This window comes from Zalophus californianus, chromosome 7, assembly GCF_009762305.2.
Source record: "Zalophus californianus isolate mZalCal1 chromosome 7, mZalCal1.pri.v2, whole genome shotgun sequence".
Classification (NCBI taxonomy): Eukaryota; Metazoa; Chordata; class Mammalia; order Carnivora; family Otariidae; genus Zalophus; species Zalophus californianus.
Window position 1 is genome coordinate 7758320 of NC_045601.1, and position 23523 is coordinate 7781842.

The 23523-nt window shown below is 39.8% G+C and overlaps 1 protein-coding gene across 5 annotated transcripts in view; it reads right to left on the minus strand.

The window, feature by feature from the left end:
• Positions 1–23523, minus strand: part of MAP3K4 (mitogen-activated protein kinase kinase kinase 4) — a 110939-nt gene that overhangs the window by 55630 nt on the left and 31786 nt on the right. For 4 of the 5 annotated variants that reach the window (XM_027601198.2, XM_027601196.2, XM_027601197.2 and 1 more), the window contains exons 2-3: positions 14816–15006; positions 884–2247 (exon numbers count right to left, since the gene is read on the minus strand). In XM_027601198.2, coding sequence (XP_027456999.1) covers positions 884–2247; positions 14816–15006 — 1555 coding nt within the window. Of the gene's footprint in view, positions 1–883; positions 2248–7051; positions 7189–14815; positions 15007–23523 lie in introns of those variants that run through there. The other variant, XM_027601199.2, reaches the window with a different exon arrangement.

Sequence of the window (23523 nt, forward strand, 5' to 3'; positions counted from 1 at the left end):
GGTATAAAGGAACTCAAAGATCTGGGTGCTTTTGCTTTTAGCCAGATGAACATGCAAACTCACCACAAGAGAAAAATTGCTCTTCTCCCTCTCAAAGACGGTATCCAACAGTGTGCCCCTTTCTAGTTTGACCACCCTTAACAGTAAAGAATTTCCGAGACATCAAGCTATCAGAACAAAATTTGCATTGTTTTCAAACTGCTTTTTCTAGGAGGCATACTCCTCTCACAGAAATCTTCACATATCAAAATGTGGATCTGATAACTGAGGCTTCCCTTAAACTTCTATCATCTATGCTAATCGTTAACTTTGCCAAATAAGATCATTTGATCATTCTTACATTCTTATATTTCTCTACAACTCACATCTCTTTTGGCTAAAATCATGTGTAGTACCTGTTTTTATTGGTTTAAAATACAGTGGCCAAAAACTGGACATGCTACTCAAAAAGGGAACAAGCTATTGCAAAGAATAGAGAAAGAACCGTATCCATGACCTTGGATGCCATATTCATTTAAAAATATTTTAGCATCATGTTGGCTTTTTTACTGACTCATATTCAGCCTGTGGTCACCCATGATTGTGGCTTTCTTCCTTCTTTATTTATACCTAGCCTGTCCTTCTCCATCCTGTATTTATATGGCTGGATTTTTTTCCTCCACACACCACCTTACACTTAATTCACTAAACTTCATACAGTTTTCGTAGATCCATTTCCGCATTTATCACAGTGCTTTACAGAAATGTTTAAATCTGCAAGTTCCAGTAACTACCACTTACACCTTAAAAATATCAAGACTACAAAAGGACGTAATAACCACCACAGCACACTGTAAGAATGCAACTGAGGACAAGACCATACTAACGCCTACCAGAAACCTACCTCCACTGGACGGTCACTCTTTACCAGGGCTACGCGTGCCCTCTGCAAGGAACCGTCCATCAGCTTGTGAAGTCTTAAAATTAACTTTCTTAACCCCATTTGCTTCAGTGCTTTGTCTACAAATGGTCTATAAATAGAAGTCAGACAATGTCTACTAAAGCCTGCTTCTGTACTGCAGTCTGGTGCTCCCCAGCCAACGGGGTCGTCCTCAGACTCAAGCCTCTCAAGCTTCTTAGGCACGCAATCCTGTGAATGGACGTTGAAACTGCTGTCAACGGGCTGTGTGGGTTCCGGTGCCCTTGGACCTGAGAGCTGTTCTTCTTCACTCTCATCCGCGCTACTTTCCAGCTCTTTCAAGTCCCCTTCTGTGTCATCACCCTCATCTTCTGGCTCATTGCCTTTGGATGATCGAGGAGAAGGAATTTCAAACACTGGCCAGCCAATGTCTGATAAATTCTTGATGCCCAAAACAGTGCCCATAATCCTTAACTTCTGATTTAAGTCTTTTGTGATGTTTAACCACAAACAGAGTGCCTGCACCCTGTCCTGGAAGTCTTTTGCAGCATATTTTTCATAGTCCTTCTGAAGAGCCTGCAACGATGGATAAAGTGCTTCTATGTACTCCAGCAGCTCCATTATCCGCTTCACCTGCTCAAATGACACCCTCTGGCGTTGGAGATGCTCATGATACGTTGAATAACCCACCGTATTTGTTCCATGAGGGGCTCTGCACTGCCCTTCTACTGAAGTACCATTAAAACTAGCTCCATTTCTAACAAAGGCGAAGCTCCCATAATTAACTTTGAAAGTAAGGATTTCGTTGATAATATCTGGGATGGCTTGACGGGCTGTATACAAGAAGAGGTCCTGGTCATTGATGGTCCGTCCTGCATGCCAGGCTTGGAGCTCCAACCAGATCAGTTCATTAGACCGGTTAAACCAGAAGGCAGACGTGTTCTCTTGTCCTCTTTGCTCCCTGTCCTTCTTCTTGGAGACTGAGGTAAGCTTTAGCAGAAGTCGTAAAGTCTCAAAAAACTTTAAGCGATCTGCTGGACAGTCAGTCCTGGAAGTCTGGCGTGCAGTTCTGGCTATAGGCATGGGCACGGACACCGGGAGCTTAGCGTTGCTGCAGCCAAGACTGAGGTAAGGCTTATTAAGATCCACATCTGGAATTGATTTTTTGGGCAAAGACCCCCCCACTGAGTCCAGCATGAACGAGCACTGCACATTTTTCTTATGATCGCGCTCTGTTGTCCTAAGAGCCGCTCGGATCTTCTTCTCCTGCTTATAGCTGTACTCTTCCACGTTCTCCACAGTCTTCCCAGCGTCTTTGTGGGGAGGCTGGTTTGGTGCGTTCATTTTTTCTATTAAAAAGAAATAAACAGATCATTGTGTTAACTCTAAAACATGAAGCTGCTCTCAATATCTTCAATAAAACTGATATTCACATATACTTTTCAGGCTGTTACTGGAGAAAAAAAAATCATAACCATATGCTGAAAATTAAAAGATTCAAAATATATACAACATTTCTCTCTAAATTTCCAAAAAGATTTTATCCATTTTCCGTGCTTCATTATACTTGCTCTACACTATGCTTTCTAATATTCTCCACTACAAATCTAAAACAAGCCACTTCTCTACACTAAAAGTGCGGTTATCCAGTGAGTGAAATCACCACAAGTGAACCGCCTTCGACTTAAGAAGGGAAAAGCAGCACAGCAGACCTGACAGAAACATGGTTTAGAAAACACATCCGGGGCGCCTGGGTGGCTCAGTCGGTTAAGCGCCTGCCTTCAGCTCAGGTCATGATCCCAGGGTCCTGGGATCGAGCCCCGCATCAGGCTCCCTGCTCGGCGGGAAGCCTGCTTCTCCCTCTCCCACTCCCCCTGCTTGCGTTCCCTCTCTCGCTGTGTCTCTCTGTCAAATGAATGAATGAATGAATGAATGAATGAATAAATGAATACCTTTTTTTTAAAGATTTATTTATTTATTTTGAGAGAGTGAGAATGAGAGAGAGAGAGAGAGCACATGGGAGGGGGGAGGGTCAGAGGGAGAAGCAGACTCCCCGCCGAGCAGGGAACCCGATGCGGGACTCGATCCCGGGACTCCAGGATCCTGACCTGAGCCGAAGGCAGTTGCTTAACCGACTGAGCCACCCAGGCGCCCTAAATGAATAAATATCTTAAAAAACAAAAACACAACACATCCCATCCCTGCCTCTGCCGTGAACTGAATGTATTTAACTTGGAGCAGACCGCGTAAGTTTCCTGGGTCACTTTTTTTTTTTAAGAGTTTATTTATTTGACAGAGAGACAGAGAGAGCACAAGTAGGCAGAGCAGAAGGCAGAGGGAGAGGGAGAAGCAGGCTCTCCGCTGAGAGGGGAGCCCGACATGGGGCTTGATCCCAGGACCCCGGGATCACGACCTGAGCCGAAGGCAGACGCTTAACAGACTGAGCCACCCAGGCATCCGTCCTGGGTCATTTCTCTCATTAGTAAAATGAAATAGACTGAGCAAAGAATCTTTAAGCACTTTCAGATTATTCTCATAAAAAAATGAAAGACAGATAATAGGTAAAAATGTTAATTTACTCTACTCCTTGGTTTCTTCTTTCCCACAAATGAACAATAACATTTTAAATTTAGCATTAACAAAATTGAAGACATACAGAATAATTCAGTATCATTTGCCTCAACTGGCATATAAAATCATTCAAAATTAATGCACAGAAAGTAAACATCACACTTTCTCGTCAGTTATAAAAGGTGCTATTAATTTTCCTCCCAAGCTTTGAAATGAACACAACCCCCCTTCCTTCCTGTTTGGCATTTCTGCCACTATTAACCACCTCTGCCTTAACTGAAATCCCTTCATCCTGTTGCTTTCTAGATAAAACAGTCTCTGGGTTCTTTTCTACTTCCCAAGTCACTCTTTTTCAAACTTCCTCCCTGGAACCCGGCTCACTCCAGAAAACGCTGTTTCTCAGAGTTCCACTCTTCAATCTCCTCTGCCTTACTTTCCCCTCCCTGTGTAATCTTCGCTTCCACTTCATATACTGATAATGGCCAAACCTAAAACCCCATTCCAGTCTCCCCTCCACATCCAAGATATACTTTGTGTCACTGAATCCAGCTCACACATTCTGTATTTTAACATCTCTGAAATTAAAATATGTTTTATAACTGATGATATGAATAAGTTTTAGAAACATATTCACTAATGTTTTACTTTTTCTTTTATATATATAATATATAACACACACACACACACACACAAGTAACAAATAGTTTTTTAAATCCTGTATCTAAATATCAAAAAGTATAAAAAAGGGTTCTTTCAGTAAATAAAAAATAAAAAATCTTAGTATAAAACCACACTGTGTCGGGGCACCTGGGTGGCTCAGTTGGTTAAGCAGCTGCCTTCGGCTCAGGTCATGATCCCAGGATCCTGGGATCGAGCCCCGCATCGGGCTTCCTGCTCAGTGGGGAGCCTGCTTCTCCCTCTCCCACTCCCCCTGCTTATGCTCTCTCTCTTGCTCTCTCAATAATAAAAAAAAAATTTTTTCTTTTTTTTAAAAACCACACTGTGTCATCAATTGTAAGCATTTTTTTTTTTCTTAAAACATATTCTAGTATGCCTTAGATTTGGTGAAATAGGGTATATTTATATGGGTAACAAACTGATATACCCAAAATCAATTCACTAAAGAAATCCTGTTTAAAACCAATTTACCTTCTAATCAATTTAAATTAAAATAGTTTTAAAAGAAGAATTTTAGGGGCACCTGGGTAGCTCAGTCAGTTAAGCATCGGACTCTTGATTTCTGCTCAGGTCATGATCTTAGGGTCATGAGACTGAGCCCCATACTGGGTTCCCGCTCTGGGCATAAGGCCTGCTTAGGATTCTGTTTCTCCCTCTCCCCCTGCCCCTTCCCCACCCCTACAGGCATGCATGCGCACTAATTTCCTTTATGATCCATCAAAAAGGATTTTATCTGCTATAGGGATTTTTGCTACATTTTAATATAAAAACGGTTATTATTACTTTTTAATTACCAATATTTTTAAATGATCGAATTTTTATCTGTAGTTTTAATCTACCTTACTTCTTTGAAAAAAGATTTTATTTACTTATTTGACAGAGAGAGACACAGCGAGAGAGGGAACACAAGCAGGGGGAACGGGAGAGGAAGAAGCAGGCTTCCCGCCGAGCAGGGAGCCTGATGCGGGGCTCGATCCTAGGATCCTGGGCTCATGACCTGAGCCGAGGGCAGATGCTTAATGACTGAGCCACCCGGGCGCCCCATAATCTATCTTACTTCTAAAGGTCTTAAAACTTTTTATGCAATCCATTCAAAAAATTTCTTCATAATTTTGTTTCTAGCTACAAATGCCTATCAATATTCATTCATAAAAAATTTGCCCAAGCCTGGTCTTTGTCTCCTCTTCAATGTTTTCTCTGTGTTCTTCATACCTTTACTGACATAACAGACACATAGCATTCATCTCTACTTGGTAAAACAACGGTTATTTGAAAGCAAAGCTAACAAGTGCTTCCAAATTTAACTCCACTATATTTTATTTTTCAAGATAGGAATTGATACTATACTTTGTCACTATGAAACACAAAATGACATACGTGGTATCACTGTTTAAGGCTAGAGGTAAAGATAATGAGTTTAGTTTTTAATACACTAAATTTGAGGGGTCTATGGGACAGCTATGCTGGTGATATCTGTAGGTAAGTGATGTGGGTCTCGAGCGCAGGAGAGAAATCCAAAGATATAGATTTGGAAGTCATCAGTATATACACATGTTATTTAATACCAGGAGAATAGAATATGTAAGAACATCCAACAAACGTGTACAGAAGAGAGGCAATGCAGACCTAGAAGAGAATGTTGTATTGGTACATACATCCAAATAAATGGTTTTGAATCAAAGAAATCAAATATTTATGTAACAAAAAACAATTTTTTTAGCTTAGGATTTAGGATCCTAACAAAACTTTATAAAATGATATACAGTAACATTATTGATAATGCCCAGAGAATGTTTGCATACCGTTTATAATTTGAAAGTAATAGTGAACAGTGAAAACATATTACTTGGCTTATGTAACTCATAAATGTTCTTGTAATCCATGATTTAAAGATTCTAAGGAAAACAAAGGGTTAACTGAGAGTAGCTAGGATAGTTTTTCGTGACTCAAGACTGGGCTATAAACATTATGCCCAAAACTATGCTATATTTTCTAGGAAGCTAATATTCAAAGCATGAAAATATTAAAAGATAAAACTTCTCAGCCTTGATCTTTATTTCAATAATTAAAAAGACTCAAGAGGGGAAAAAATGCCATAGTCCCATTTTTCAGTATAAGAAGAATCAAATTTTAGTAGCCTAAGAAACTAATTTTTGCAGATTACATACAAATCTTGTTAAGCTTACCTCACAGCATACAAAATGGTATATTAAACAATTTTTAAAAATTTTGTGTTTACATAAAGCAATGGCTTATTTGGATTTACAATGTGTGTAAAGAAAAGCAAATAGAGAAAGGCACAAGATGGAACATAAGAGCTTTTTTTTTTAATTTTTCAAAACAAAAAATCAAGTTGGTTTTGAAAAAACATACACAAATGGAAACTGATACATCACCATGTTTTAAAATGATGTAATTTAAACTTAAAATAGACTTAAGCCCTAGTCTAGCTACTATGAAAAAAAAAATCAATCTCTTTATTTTATCGGTAGCTATACTTTTCAAATAATATATTTGTGATGGGCAAAGGAAACACAAGAGTATTTCCTAGCAATCAGTGACCAGGCTGTCCTCTATGAAACCATAAGGCACCTGTCCATTAAGGGAGACTGAGAAGTACTACGGTGTTGGGGGTGCAAAGAAATCTATAAGCTGAGACACAGTTTTTATTCCCAAGCCCTTTATATTCTGTCTGTACCCAATCTGACATGACTGTAAAACTTTTAATAATAACTTGAAAGCCTTTTAATAATGGACAAGTTTGTTTCTGCGTCTAGTTTTCTTTTCAAACTAAATCCCTCTGCAATTAATAACAAGTCAAATACAAACAGCTTCTGAACAGGAGAATAAATCAAAAGTAGAACGTATTATTACACGACAAGTTCTCATCATAGTATTACAAACCTAGTCCGTAATAACTTCAGGGAGACTAATGGTGGGACGTCTGATCTCCTGAGTGGCTGTAAATTAAACGGTGTGATTTGGTTAGTGCCGTTACAGCGATCTTCCAAAGTAGCTACTTTTTCCTCTGGCCAATCACCAATAATTCCTGCCTCATCAGAAGCGCATGAAAGGAAAAGAAAAAAAATTTTATAATGAAACCAAAAGCAACCTATGACAAGCAATATGGTTCACTAGTGTAAACAGATTGAGAGAGTCAACTGAATTTTCCCCCCATCCACATCTAGACCTGGCTCCTTAGAATATGTATAAAATGTATTTTTTATCAAGTCCTTGAAATACTTCTGCTCTCCCAAACGAGTACTATCCATATTCAACACACGGGCCTTCCTCAAGCTCTCAAGTGAGTAAGCATAAACAGACGGCTGCTCTTTACCTTTAAGTGTGAGATGGTCATTAGAGCAATGATGTCCTGTCCAAGCAATGTCACAATCTGCAGGGGCTTAGAGACCGAATTCATGGTTCTCAAATATCAGTCAACATTAAGAATCACTTAGGTTCCTGCTAAAATGCAGACTCCTGGGCCCACTCCCAGCGTCTCTGATTCAACCTGGCTAGAATGGCACATTTTTGGGAAACACTGCTTTCGTCAACCCCCTTATTTTCAAGTAGGAGCTGTACAGAGACTGTCATAATCTTCACAACAACGTGATGAAGACTACCATGGAACATCAACAGATGGTAAACATTAGGACAGGGATCTAACCCATGTTCGTGTCATCACACCACTGTTAACACCTGTCACAGGTGCTCACAGACCAGTACTGACTGCCCAAGGGAAGGTTAGACCCTGAGTGTCATAAACGGCAGATTATAGCGGGTAACTAATCTGTAAAGACTTTAAATAACACCACGTACCTGACTGGGGGCTCTGAAGAACGGACAGAGCTCAAACAAGGGTAGCAAGAAGTCAAGAGTATCTTTTAGGCCAGAGAAGAAGAGCATGAAGAGACACAAAGGCAAAAAGAAGCGAGTATGGATGCCACAGTGAGACTGCACGTGGACAGCCTGAAACAGAGCTTTGACTGTCAGGCTGGGTTTACACTAAAGAGCTGAAATACAGATTTAGGTCCACTCTAGTTAACAATGAACAATCATGTGACTGACTATACAGCTGACCCATTGAACAACAAGGGTTTGAACTGCACAGGTCCACTTATACACGGATTTTTTTTTGATAAATACCGTAAATGTATTTTCTCTTAGATTTTCTTAAAAACATTTCCTTTTCAGGGTGCCTGGGTGGCTCAGTCAGTGAAGCATCTGACTCTTGATTTAGGTGCAGGTCATGATCTCAGGGTTGTGAGATCAAGCCCTGCAATGGGCTCCACACCAGGCATGGAGCCTGCTTAAGATTCTCTCTCCCTCTGCCCCTCCCCGGCCCTCTCTAAATAATAATAATAATAAAATAAATAAAAATTTATTTTCTCTAGCTTACTCCACTGGAAGAACACAGTACATAATACATATACAAAATATGTGTTATTCAACTATTTATGTCATGGTAAGGCTTCTGGTCAACAGTAAGCTATGAGAAGTTAAGTCGTTGGGGAGTCAAAAGTTATACACCAATTTTTGACTCTGCAGGGGGTTGACCATCAAACCCTTACCCCGGCATTGTTCAAGGGTGAACTCTACAGACTGAATTTGACTTGTAACCATTTTATCAGCGCAATTTTACAGCAGTATTATACTCTCAAAAACAAGTTGCTAATCTTACTACTGTTAGCAAAAACACAGACTTGTACACACACATACACATATACTTTGAGATATTTATGATAGGGCAATCAGTATGTGTATATATGTGTATGCACATAAGTTCAAATTCTGATATAATTATCTTAAGATATTCGTTCTATCTCTATAATTTGGCTATTGCAGTATATGATAATATTGCTAGCAAAATGGAACTGATACTGATTTACAAGGCAGATTCATTCTGAAGAGGACGTGGCTTGAGTGTTTTAATTCTTATTTAACCTATTTAAACTGTGAGATGAACTAGATTTACTTCCTTCTGCTATATTAAAAGGCACAAAAATTTAAGGATGAGATAGTTTGACTCTCTCTCCCTTAAACCAATCTTAAGAAGAACAGCTATATATGACTAATTATTGTCCAAAAATTTTTAAAATCTTAATTGCTATAATTTGGCAGTTATTTACCATTATCCAAAAGTACAATAATTAAATCCTGCTACTCATCAAAGTATGAAATCAAGCCTGGTCAGTGAGCTAATTCAAGAGCTTAACTGGTAGGTTACATCAGTCAGAATGTCACATAGCTGACTTTTCTTAGGTAATAAGGAACTAACTGTTCACACTTAGACATCATAACATTGCTATCATATTTATCACAGCTTCTAAAAGCAGAAGTTCATGCTTTAAAAACAAAAATGTCTTTAACATTCCCAGGGAAATGCAAAAATTGGATAAAATATCTTTTTGTAAACTTCTAAACTGGCAGTCATTTGAGAGTCCACCAACATAAAGCAAGAAATAAAACGCTGCAACAATGACAACCTCACCTTCATCCTTCACACCCACATCCCATCTCGACAGTGGTGACCTCGCCTTTGCCCTTCACCCCCCCTACCCTGCCATCCTGCCCCAACAATGGCGACCTCACCTCTTCCATCCTTCACACACACACACACACACACACACACACACACACACACACACACACACACCCCGTCCCCCCGCCATCCCATCCCAACAATGGCGACCTCACCTATGTCCTTCACCTTCCCGCCAGTCTCCGCTCTCCTAAGTCCCCTGGCAGCTCAGACAACCACCATGACAGGCACTTGTTTTGAATTACCCTGCTTGGTGGTTATACAACTGCATAGTATGCTTGGAAATCACAAACAATGAATGACACAATGAATCTTTTTGCAGGATTTGTTGTGCCCATTTGCAGGAACTTCTCTAAAAGTCTACTCCCAGTAGTGGATTTGTCGGGTCAAGGACATAACCAACCACAACTTGACTGTATTAACAAATTACCCTCCCCCAAGGATTGAGACAATTTACACTCCCATTAGCCTTGTATCAAAGCTGCCATCTCCTCATATCTTTGCTAGCAGTTGCTCACTGAGGTATAATAAGAAATGTATTTGGGTTTTTGTCCAGGTTCCTGGCACAGAACTGCTAAAAGCTCTTGGAATTTCCTGAGTGATAGGAGCATCTTTTATTATTCATAAGGAGCCCCTTTCAATCACATCTATATTTATACTAATGAGGTGACTTAAAGGGTGCTCCTGGATAGCTTCAGAATGGGGCTGGTCACAGAAGGAGCAAATATTTAGTGGGCTGGAACTTTCAGCACCCCCCGCCACCCACCACCCTAACCTCCCAGAAAGGCATTGGAGGGGGGCAACCTGAAGATTAAGCTCTTTAAAAACTCTTTAACAAGGGTATGTGATTAGTTTCCAGGCTGGTGAACACATCCAGGCAGTGGGAGGCTAATGCCGGCAGGACCCGGAGGGTCCATGTCAGCCCCCACACCTTGCCCCATGCATCTCTTCCATTTGGCTATTCCTGAGTCCTTTATGATAAATCATAAACGCAAGTAAAGTGTGTTTCTGAGTTCTGTGAACAGTTCTGGCAAATTATGGAACCTGAAGAGGGTCTCATGGGAACTCTCAATTTACAGCCAGTTGGTTAGAAAGTGGCCTGGGACTGAATTTCCAATTATAAAAAATAAATCTATAGTAGTTAGTTACTACGGTAGATTAGTAGTTGTTACTCTGAGCCTATAATAATAAAAATATTTAAAGACTCATATCCATATAATCAGTTCATGACAATGGCTACCATTACTTAAAAAAAAAAAATTAATGGTTACTCTCACCTCCTTGCAACATGGTGCCCTCAGTTACCTTACTGTGTCCTTCTAGTCCTTCAGGAATGCTTATGATGTCTGCATTTACGAAAGGAGAGGGGCTGGAGGCATAAAGAGAGTATGAATGACCGGACACAAATTCCCGAAAGCTTTATATCAAATGCAGGTAGGAGCTAGTCCCTTACAGCCCACAACCACACCTCCTGCTGCTGAAATGCCCTGGCTGGTTCCCTCCCACACTGACTTTTGGTGGCCCTGTGTGGCCAAAGCATGCAGCAGAAGTGGTGTTATGTGACTTCCTAAGCTAAGAACCCTTACAACTTTCACCTTGATCTCTTACGACACTTGCTATAGGGGAAGCTAACTGCCACGTAAGAATTCTAATTACCCAGGAACAAGTATGCTGTGAAGAATCCCAGGACAGCCATGTGGAAGGTCATGTGGGGAAAACAAAAACAATGCCAGCCAGCTCTCAGCCCAGATGCCAGACATGTGAGTAAAGGAGCCATCTTGGACCACAAAGACCCACAGACACCATGTGGAGAGGAACTGAAAGCTCACACTTAGGGCCCTATCCAGGCCATGACAACATCTCCAGCCAACTGAGCCATTCCAGCTAAAGCTCCAGACACGATGGGTTTGAGACGAGCTGTGACCTGCCTAAATATGTGGCCCACAGAATCATGAGCACAATAAAATGGTTGTTCTTTCATGCCACTAAGTTTTGGGGTGGTTTGTCACACAGCAATAGATAACCAGAAAAATGCAAATATTATTGGTGACATTTATTAAAAAGATGAGTCCAACTTGGACTGCAGTTCTAAAGTGAATAGTATGATTCAGAGAGCCTTTGCTTGTGGCAGTGAGAAAGAAAGAATGCACCAGTTCATATTTCCTTGGAAAGCTTTTAAAATAAATCTGACCAACCTAACTAATTCTAAAAGCTCTTGAAAATACTAAGGGACCAATATATTATCATGAATCACACACTAGTTTGAAATATGGGTCTCCCGGCCTCAGCCTTCAGGTCATAGCACAAATGTCACTCGTTCCACAAGTCTTCGAGCCTCAGGGCTTCCCACCCCCTGCTGTGGCCACCCACAGCAGCCTCTCCTCGCCAGCCTTCATCCCAGCTCCACTTCGTGAGCCTGCACGGCCTGTTTACCTGCATGCTTCCCACACGAGATGGGGCTTTCACCACGGAGGGTAACAGTTATTATTTCTCTATATTGGGTTTGCAGGTATTTTTATTTCTTTTTGTCCGTAGTTTCTAAATTTCCTATAACACGTAATCTTTTACAGTAAGTAAAAAGAGTACATTTTTAAGGATTTTGGTTTCCTAGGTCTGCTGTCAGACAGGTACAAGTCAAAAGACGTATGGCCATCCATTTCTTTACCTGAAAAATGGCAGGAACTGGAATAAGTGGTCTCTAAGACCCCTTCCAGATCTAAGATTCTGTAATTTTATGGAACAAACAGTTGAAAGAAATTGAAGGAAAAGAGACAAATGTCCATCTTCTATTTCCCACACACCCCGGAAGGACAGCAGGAGCTCAACAAAGAGCCAGTGACTGGGGGCGCCTGGGTGACGCGGTCAGTTACGTGTCCGACTCTTGGTCTCAGCTCAGGTGGTGATCTCAGGGTCCTGAGATGGAGCCGTGTGTCAGGCTCTGCGCTCAGCATGGGGTCTCCTTCGTTTCTCTCTCCCTCTGCCCCTCCCCGCCCCCATGAACACACGTGCCCACTCTCTCTCTCTCTCTCTAATAATCTTTTTTAAAAAAAATCTAGTGACTGGTTTTCTGACTGATTAGTAAGGCAGTAGAGTTAACTCAAGTACTGCATTCAGGTAAGCTTAACATCCACTGCTTACACTAGGAAAAAGTCCAAATCGAGTACCAGGAGAACTATTTCTAAAAATAGTCCTGTCCCTATCTCAAGCCTTCTGGCCTCAAGTTGCTTTAAAAATTCTAGACCTCAGTTTCTCAATCTATAAAATGTGAGCATTATGCCCTCAACTCCTATCCTAAAATAGTAGGGATCAACAAGTGAAGAAAAAGCAGATGTGCTATTGGCATCTTCTCAGTTTTACCAGCTTGAAGCAAAACTGTATTAACTAACATTGATTCAGCAGATGCTACTTCAGCGACACCTGTTTTGGATAAGGAACTTCTATAGACATCTTTGAGAAAATGAATAAAGATTGATTTTAAAGATGATGAATTGCAACTGAAAGCTATCAAGTTCCTGAGGGGGGTAATAAGTACAGGTCACAGGTTAACATCCTAGTGTAAATAAAGCAAAAGATCGGGGGGCCTGGCTGGCTCAGTCAGCAGAACATGTGACTCTTGCTCTTAGGATTGTAAATTCGAGCCCCATATTGGGTACAGAGATTCCATAAAAATAAAAAAATCCTGGGGCGCCTGGGTGGCTTGGTTGGTTCAGCATCTGACCCCTGATTTTGGCTCAGGTCATGATCTCAGGATAGTGGGATCAGGCCCCACGTCAGGCTCCACACTCAGCATGGAGGCTGCTTGTCCCCCTCCATCTGCTCCTCCTGCCACCCGTGTGCACACACTCTCTCTCTCCCTCTAAAATAAATAAAATCTTTAAAATATTTATGTAAGTATTTATGTAAGTATTTACTTTAAAAATAATTAAGTAATCTGAAAAATTTAAAACTCCTTAAAATAAAAGAAGAAAGCAAAAAATCACCTTCCCAGTGGAAAAGAAAGACTATTACTGCTTAGGAATTCTTCCTGGGGCAAGATTTCACCCAAGCAAATAAATACAACAAAATCCGTTTCTCTTGCCTGCTTTCTTTCTTGAGGAAGGGCTCCAACAGGGACACAGAGTAAACTTGCCACCTTACAACCACAAGAGGTCAACGTGTGGAAGATACGTGCGGGAAGGGGAATCTGGCCAAACAGAAAGGAAGAACATGGGCCAAAGAAAGGGAGAAATGGGCATGAACTTGATGTCAGTAAGGGAGCGCACGTGATAGGGGAAATTTCTCAGATAAAATAAAGAATAAAATCTATACTTTGTGCAGCAAGAGACGAATGAATTCCAAAAAGCTATGAGATCAGTTTTAGGACAAGTGGCTTGCTAAAATTAATAGGAGAATTCTAAAACCATAAGGCTTCAGTGACCTGAGGATCTAAGCCAGAAAGCAGGGAACAAGGAGGCAGCAGGTCACCACGATTTGATTTATCTACCTCAGGAAAGAACAGCTGTGACATGCTGGAGGAAGTATGAAACGAAAACAGAAAACACTCCCAGTTTCTAGGAACAGAACATTATTTGGGCTCTGAGATTCCCAACGAAGAGAAAAGTAGAACAGAAGTTCTGTCCGTGGTGACTGGGTGTGGGGTACCATCCAGGCACTGTGCTTTAGCAAGGAGGCAGGCTGTGCACACTTAGGGCAGCACCAGAGTCACTGACAGAGAGCACAGGTCACAGACTGGTTAGGGAAGCCTGGCTCCGCCGCTCCCAAACTGCCCGCTACATGATGTCTGGAAGACAAAAGCTAGCGATTCAAAGAATAAAAAAAAGCCATCTCGCTCATCTACCAGCAGCCATCTTAGATGAGTGCACAGATTCATGCACACTTGGCCTCTTCTACTCACCAAAAGAAATACAAATGCTTCACACCATCGGCTTTAACAATTACTCAGGACAAACCTTTCTATCTCTGGAGAATTATTTTCTCCTTTATTAACAATACTGCTAATGGTAATTCAAAAATTAAGAAATGAAATTTAAAAGCAGCATTAAAATCAAATAGGAGATAAAAAGAAAAACATTATCGTAGAAAGGATTACACAGATTATGTATCAAAAGTGCCAGTACCGGACTCACCCTTCAAACCAGATCGACTGGCAGGCCTCCCTACGTTATTCCTCTGGTGCTTGGCAGACATGCGTTTCATCTGCCGAGGTGTGCTGGGGGGAGAAGTGCCATAAAGGTTCTCCGTATTGGTTTCATCTGAAAAGTCCTCTGGATCAGACTCAGAATTCTTGCAAGCTGAATCTCCCAATATGCACTCTTGCCTATGAAAGACAGAAAGCAAAGAAAATACTCAGGAATGTATTAAGTGACCTCAAACTTAAACTACTTGAAGCTTCTTTTAAGTACTCTTTGTAAAACTTTTCTATGGCTCCGTCTCCTCCTCAGCAATGCGGTCTTTCTCCTCTATTTGTACTAGTGGCACTCACAGAACTTGTCTTTCGCCCAAAGGGAGTAACATGTGTGTGACGGCTTCTGCTCGGAGCCCGGACAACACGAGGACCGCACGAGCAGAGCCGGGGTGCGGTTTCTGCTGTTTATGGGATTCAGAAAGAAATGAGTTTAAACCTAAAGACTTACAGACTGAGGAGAAGGAGAGCAAAGGACTAGAAGATACAACTGAGCGAGAACGGAGTATGCAGCTGCGTGCCAGGCACCGGAGGCTCGGGGACCCGTGGGCAAGTACAGCCCTGCCCCGGACCTCAGGGCCGCGCTTCCTCCTTTCGAAGCACACACAGCAGGAGGCATAGGCACGTTCTACTGTGATGGGAGCAGCAAAGCAGGGGGGTACTGACAACTTAGCGTAGGCCAGTGTTTCTCTGTGCTCTGCGAACCACCACAGTGCAGAGCTCAGGGGGCGCGGAGCGGGGAGAAGGACACGGCGGAAGAAGAAAAAGGAATTAGCTTCTCTTTATCTTCGAAATGCAACTCCTCATCAACTTGTTCTCTGGTAATGTTTCCTGTCAATCCTCTATCCCCAGCCGATTTCTCAAATAATATCACTATTTTGATGAAGTTCTTTTTCTTGCAAAGCTAACAACAACAAAAAAACTTACTGATACAAACAGAACAAATACAATCCCCAAACAGCAAACAGAAGGAATCAATCATGAAGTTCCTTTCAGATATACACCAGAGTCTATGCCGTTCTGAATATTCTTTCTAAAATACACCTCATGGTTTACAAACATAACTCCAAATTATATCCAAGCTAGAACCAGTGTTCTTCCTGGCAATTTATATCCTGATATAAAATCAAAGGTATTACAAAATCAAGATGGAAAAAGAAAAACCACTCTAAAATAGATGGCATCATTATTATTGAGTTATAGTGACAAATAAAACTTCAGAAAACGAACTTACAAAAAATAAAAATGCTGCAGAATTATATAAATTTACAGCACTGAAATCCATGAGGAATCCCTCAGGTCAAAACTGATTTAACCGACAAGACTACTCTAGGCACTGTGAGTACTGTGCCCCCACACATACTTAAGACATACAAATGAAATACCCTGAAAGCTAACTACAACAAATAAAACTGTGAGCAAAGTTAGAAGTAAGTTTTAAATATACGTATTCCCTTAGGCTAACCACATCTATAACCGAAGCATCAGAGTCACACAACAAATAATACAACTTCCAGATGAACTGGAAATTCCCTCTATCCACTTCTTCTACACTCACTGTAAAATAGTCGATTCAGCTGATGAGAAGACACGGCTATCCATGACAAGGTTGTTAATCTCATCTCCCTGGGCTGTAGCGCTCACTTTACTAGCACAGTTTTGGAATGATTAACACTGCAGACTTTGTGGTCTGAGGGACTTCGGTTCAAATCCTGACTATGCTGGCTATTAGCTATGCAAGCCTTAGCCAAATTATTTAAAATCTCCACACTGCACATTTACAAAATAAGGATAATACTTAAGACTCCAATGAGGATTAAATCCAATAATGCATGCTTTTTTTTTTTTTTTTTTAAGATTTTACTTATTTATTTGACAGAGAAAGAGAGCGAGAGAGGGAACACAAGCAGGGGGAGTGGGAGAGGGAGAAGCAGGCTTCCCGCAGAGCAGGGAGCCCGATGCGGGGCTCGATGCAGGGCTCGATCCCAGGACCCCGGGATCATGACCTGAGCCCCAGGCAGGCATTTAACAACTGAGCCACCCAGGCGCCCCTAATAATGCATGCTTAACAAAAGAGTGAAAATAGACGGGGTTCACTCAATGATTGCTACTATTCCTATTATAAGCCTCGGAAGTCACCGAACCCATTCACCACCCACTGAAAGAACCTGAGTTCCTTACTCATCTGCATAACATTAAGAGTAGGGGCACCAGGCTGGCTCAGTCATGACTGGGAGTTCGAGCCCTATGCTGGGTGCAGAGCTTACTTAAAAATAAAAATCTTGGGGATGTCTGGGTGGTTCAGTTGGTTAAGTGTCTGCCTTCAGCTAAGGTCCCGATCCCAGCGTCCTGGGATGGAGCCCCCCATCAGGCACTCTGCTCAGCGGGGAGTCTGCTTCTCTCTCTCCCTCTGCTGCTCTCCCCCTGCTTGTCCTCTCTCTCTCAAGGAACCCCACATCGGGCTCCCTGCTCCGCGGGAAGACTACTTCTCTCTCTTCCACTCCCCGTGCTTGTGTTCCCTCTCTCGCTGTGTCTCTGTCAAATAAATAAACAAATCTTTAAAAACAAAACAAAAATAAACAAAATCTTTAAATAAAATAAAATAAAATAAAATAAAAATCTTTAAAAAAAAAAAGGAGAGAGAGAAAGAAGTCTGCCTTAGTTCAGCACGGTACAGGACTGGAGACCATTTTAACATCTGTAGCATCTTCTAAATTCTTTCAAATTCAATACTATAACTTTTTTCTTCCCCAAAAAGATAAGGTCAATGGTAAGGAAGGACAATGTATTCCATTACTTCTGTATCTCCAAGTTTCTAGAATAGTGTTGAAAACCATTCAGTGTTTTTTAGCACAATAATATATTTCATATATTAGAACGGTAATCACTACAAAACTACAGTGCAAACATTCAGCCAGTTCAATATATCGAGGCCAGACAGCAAGGAATACTAGGCTAAAGAGAAAAATGGAGACAGATAAAGGAACATCCAAGACCTCATTTAGAACATGCTCGCAGCAGTGAGGAGAGACTGAACTCAGGAGTCAGAAGACCGAAGGCTAAGTCGCAGTCTTAGTAGATAGGTGACTGCATACCTGACATAATCTTTCTAAAACTAAGAAATAAAAACTAATACATAATTTGTAAAGTCAACATTCTAAAATACTTCAGGAAATTCAGTTGTGAATATTCAAAATAATCAAAATACTGGAAATCAATGGCTATGTGGAAAACATTAAAATATAAAACAAGCATATAAAATGGTATGTTTTACTAGTACCCAGCAGTACTGTGTAGATGAATAAGTTAATAAAATGCAAGTGGAAGTGGAAGAGGATTTACTGAAGAGGGACTGAAAATGTCCAAATTTCAGTAAGCCAAGTCTCCAAGGGCAGACCCCCATGGCTAAGGACACACTCATGATCTCAAGAGAAAGAGAGTTTATTTTTCAAATAAGTACCCCTGTCTAATCTACATAGGATGGAAATAAGTCTGGTGCTTTAGCAGATAAAAAGAGTCAAAAACAGCACATATAATAAAAACGTTAAGTTTTATGAAAAACTTAATTTGGGGAAACAGAAAAAATATTTGTGTTGTGCTATCATCCAACTATGGACAAGTTATTCTCTACACATGGAAAATTTCATTTGGCTGCACTCTCCAAATAAAAGTAGAAGACTAAGTTCCTGTAATACTTGTACAGAAGCTCAAGATCTCTTGTTTTTAAACCTGCACCTATCATGAAACAAAGTCTTTATACCCTCACACAGATACAATAAACACGACTGATTTCAAAGTATTTCCAAATTATTTAATTATTCTAACAGCAAACAAAGAATCACATGGAAGCAAAGAGGAATACTGTCATAAACAATGCATTAAAATAAGATAAAACAGTATATTTCACACTCTTTAATCATTATGCCACACGGAAAAAGAGGTAGAAAAAATGCCATATGGTGCTGCCAGCCACCATATAACCCATAATTAAAATAAATTTTAGAACAGACATTATATAAAGGCGAAGTTATGCATTTAATACTTTCTTAGGATTTACTTAACTCCATCAAGATGGTATTCAGACTTATTGGAAATGTTAATACATTCTACCCAAGTAACTTAGTAACTTAACACATGTCAGTACAAAGTCCAAAAATATTTAAAGGAAAGTCTAGCATTCAATAAATAAAACTCATAATGTGTGGCAACCTATCAAAAGTTACCAAGGAAAAGGAAACTATGACCCTAACAAGGAAAAAAAAAAATCAATAAGCAGACCAGAAATTACTCAGGCAGAACTTGCAAAGATGAAAACTGTACCTGAAACGAAAAATACTCTGGATGGGATTTAAAAGCAAATGAGACATGGCAGAAGAAAAGATCCAAGAACTTGAAGACAAAGCAACAGAAACTATCCAATATGAATTAGGAAAAGATTAAGGAAAAAAAAGAAAAAGAACAGAGCATCAGTTATCTGTGGGACAATATCAAGCAGTGTATGTGTTATTAGAATCCAAAATGAAAAAAGGGAGGCACAGAAAAAATCTTTTAAGAATTACGGGCTGAAAATTTTCCAAATTTGAAGAAAACTGCAAGTTCACAGATCCAAGTAACTCCACAAACTCCTAAAAGAACTTTAAGAAAACTATCGATTTTGATTATGCATATCATAATCAAATTGCTGAAAACTAACAATGAAGAGAAAAATTGTAAAAGGAGCCAGAGAAAAACAACTTAGTTTGGGGAGTCTTAACCTAGAAGCAATATAAAACAGGGAGTGGGAAGGGAAATCAAGCAAAACTTTCTCTTTTTTTCTGTTAAAAAATTTTTATACACAAAATCTAGGAATATAAACACTAGTGGCGTTGTTCAAAAGTACTTGCATCATTTCAATTAACTAAAACCATCCAAGACCTCATTTTGTATTAGCTCATGTGAGATGAGCTAATGTGGTAGGTTGATTGGTTCAGAATGTTTCCATGGATACCAATTATTTTGGATAAGGAAAGTAGTACAAGGTCTACATCAATTGCCCTGAAACACTGGCCTTATTTGTGTTGAAAAACACACAAATGTGAAATTTCTTTCTGGTGCTAAACTTCTGACAGTCACATAAAACAATGTCTCACTCTTTTAACATAAAACTTTACTAAAGTACTATTCACTTGACATAGACTCTGGTCTAACTAAAGTATGTCTTGAACTCAACCTGAGAGGGCTTGGTGTCACTTTTCAATGGAAAATGTGTGGAAGACAAGACAAAAATTCAAGTAACTTGGGGTTACATAGTTCTGCTGTGACACAGTAGGTAAACCACATGGTGCCTGAAATAGCTCATCCACAAAATAATGAAGTTGGATTAGATGAGCTCAAAAATATCTGTGGTTTTGCAAAAGCCCCCCCCAAAAAAAAAAAAACAAAAAACTTCATTATAAGTTCTTTAGAAAAGTTCTTAGAAATAAGGTATTTTAGTCACTTACAAAGTACAGTACTCACCTGTTTGAGGTCCTCTTTGCCACCTCTACCTCCTCATTAACCTATTCTCTATAAAATAATGATTAAAGGGAGACTTCTGCTGCTGAGGGAAAAGGAGGGAGAGAGAGGGAGGCAGAGACGGTAGATTTTCTAGGTTTCCTTTTTTAAGAACTTGTATAGTTTGCGTGGCCGGTGTTATACATCAAAAGGAGCTAAGCTAAATTTGAGGTCGCATGGTTGGTTTGTATTGTAAGAGCCAATTAATGAATAAGTTAGTCGATCTATATTGCCAGCCTATCGCTGAACGTTTATCAGCTAACCTCCATGTAAGCTGTTCTCAAACCTCAAACTTATCCAACATTCGCTAGTTCACTTTTTCATTGATTCAGAGTACAAGATTTTGACAAACCTACTTAGTTTTCAAGACAGACTTTTTTAAACTAAAATTTATCTTTTCAACAGAAGTAGATTAAAAAAAAAAAAAAAGATGTCCCATGGAAACAAAAAGAACTATCCCCCCCAACTAGACTCAAAGCTCTTTGAGGGTGGGGACCCCACCTATCATTTTACCACTGTTTCTCCACTGTCTAGAACAGTGCCTGGTGCAGATTATGTGCCCGTAACTATCTGCTGAATAAGTGAATTTGTGAGGCAAATAATGTTATCTTTGATACTTTAGACTTAATCATTATCTCAACTCTAATAAAATGCAATCACCATTATTTGAAGAATGTAATTTTTTAAAGGCTGCAAGAATTAAACGATGGTTGATTTCTGCCAATAATGTTATTGTGATACTTATAACCCTAGGTGCCAAGATAACTATCTACTATCCAAAACAACGGCAATGGGGTATAGTATAAGGAATAATGTTTTTGGAATCAGATTCACATGGGCTGAAATTCTTATGTCCCCACTCTTATTAGTGAGAATACAAGTTTTAATCAAATTACTATAAATAAGTTTGTTGCGAACACTTTCATTTATTAGAAGCCTTCTTATCAAATGTCACTGGGACCTGTGGTTAGCCAGTTAATTTTAAAAAATACATATCAAAAGCATTAAAAATGAAACATGCACACTTAAAAAACTGAAACATCTCTGGTGGCTGTTTACTTTGATGGCCTCCCAGTACTCACACCTTTCTATAATCACCTCCTCTTGATCTGGGGTGACCCTGTGCCTGTGTTAACTAATGAGATGTAATCAAAGCACACTGGGCCAGTTACAGTTGTGCACTTCAGCGGAAGCTAGCCACCAGGTAAGAAGTCCAGCTACCCTGAGACTGCCACAGTCTTTGAAGCCCTGCCTAGCCAGAGGCTGCATGAAGGAGAACCTAGCGAGGTCAAAGTCTTGTTGAGCTTCCAGCTGACAGCCAGCACCATCTTGCTAGCTTGTGAGTGAGGCTATTTTGGACGTTCCAGCTGTCCCTGAACCCAAGCCAACACCATGAGAAGCAGAAGAACTACTCAGTACCGTAACAGATAATAAATGCTTTTTATTTTAAGCCATTAAGCTTTGGTATGGCTTGTTAAATTATAATAGATAACTACCACACATCTGAAACTTAACATTTACTTTCACTTTAAGCCCATGAATGAGATTAAATCCATCACCACTTTGATGAGGGCACAGCCTTGCCCTGTAGTGTGGTTCCCTGAGAGAATGCATGAGTCACATACACCACAACCAAGTGCAGTATCTGCAATCTACACTCTCGATTTTTTTAAAATAGAACAAGAATCTAAAGACTTTCATGGAACAATTTTTTCTGGATTTTCATGATTTTTCTTCCTAAATGTTAACAGCTCTCCCCTATACCTACTTGATAGCAATTTTCTCTTTGTGACCTATCTTGAGACTTTCCAAAGCACTGTAATTCCGTTTATAGAGAAACCACAATTCTCTTTTGCATTCACATTTCATATATTTGTATAAGAGTTTACTAAAGCATGTAATAACAATTAAAACATACAATAGACCTACACAGATTTAGGAACAAACAAGGAACTCTTGAGAAGCATATATTTCAATTGGTGGAAACAGAAAGTCACAGGTATTCTAGAGAGTAGCCTATTAGCCATACGCATCCATGATGCTGGGAGCATCAGTAGACATGTTTTATAGAAGAAATGGACAAGGTCAGGTCTTGGAAAGGGTTAAGTAGTTGCATGGATAAGGTCGGCCTGACTTAGATCCTCTAGCAAAAGTCTTTTGTGTCACTCATGGATTTACAAGGTATATTTTATCAGTCCTAAACTAAGTAGAACAAAAAAGAACACATAAAGATTAAAAAGTTACTCCACATGGATAAATTCTGCTCATGATTAAGAAATAAAAATAATTATACACTGTTTAAAAAAATAGTTTCAGATGAAAGCTTTCAGAAAATTAAGTCTTATAAAACCACATAAACAAATGTAACGAAATGCTTTAAAGACTTCATATTATCATCTTTCACTTCTGGTTAAACAGAAGGCTACTCGAAAAAAAACTAGAACCAAAGGAAGAGAGAGAGAGACAGAAAGAGAGAGAGAAACAAAAAGAGAAAGAGAGATAAGTTCTAGGTGTATAAATACATAGGAGTCATGTTACAGATGAAAAGACGAATGTGATTATTCCTGTTATTTTTGCAATTTTGCTACAAAGAGCTGAAGACTTAAAAACAAGAGGGCAAAGAATAAGACATTTTCAGGTATACTTTCTTATTTTTACCAGTTCTGGTGGCTCCTAAAATATGTTGGGTGCATCGATACCTACACCTTTTTCTAAAATTCTGCAAATCAACACTAGATCATATTTATACAGATCAGCAAGGACACAATCAAAATGGAACAAAAGCCCTCTGAGATGCACCTATTTGGGGCCTTCCGGCAGTACAAGAGGTTGAACCAGGGGAATGATGCAGGGAGCACAGGTGTATGTCCTTTCACTACAAGAAGTGAAAATAAGCACACGTCAGTCTTGCTGTGAATACATTTGATGATGAAATGCCAACGAAAAAAAATCAAAAGGTAAATTAAACATAAAATTAAACATAAAAATTAAAACATAAAATTAAAGTGCTAATTCATTCGAAAGGTTGTTTTAGGCTTAGCCAAAGAGAACTGTGGAGCTTCAACAGGAAAAGTTGGAAGATGAAAAACTGGACTGAAGCTGGGAGGAAAAGCAAACAAA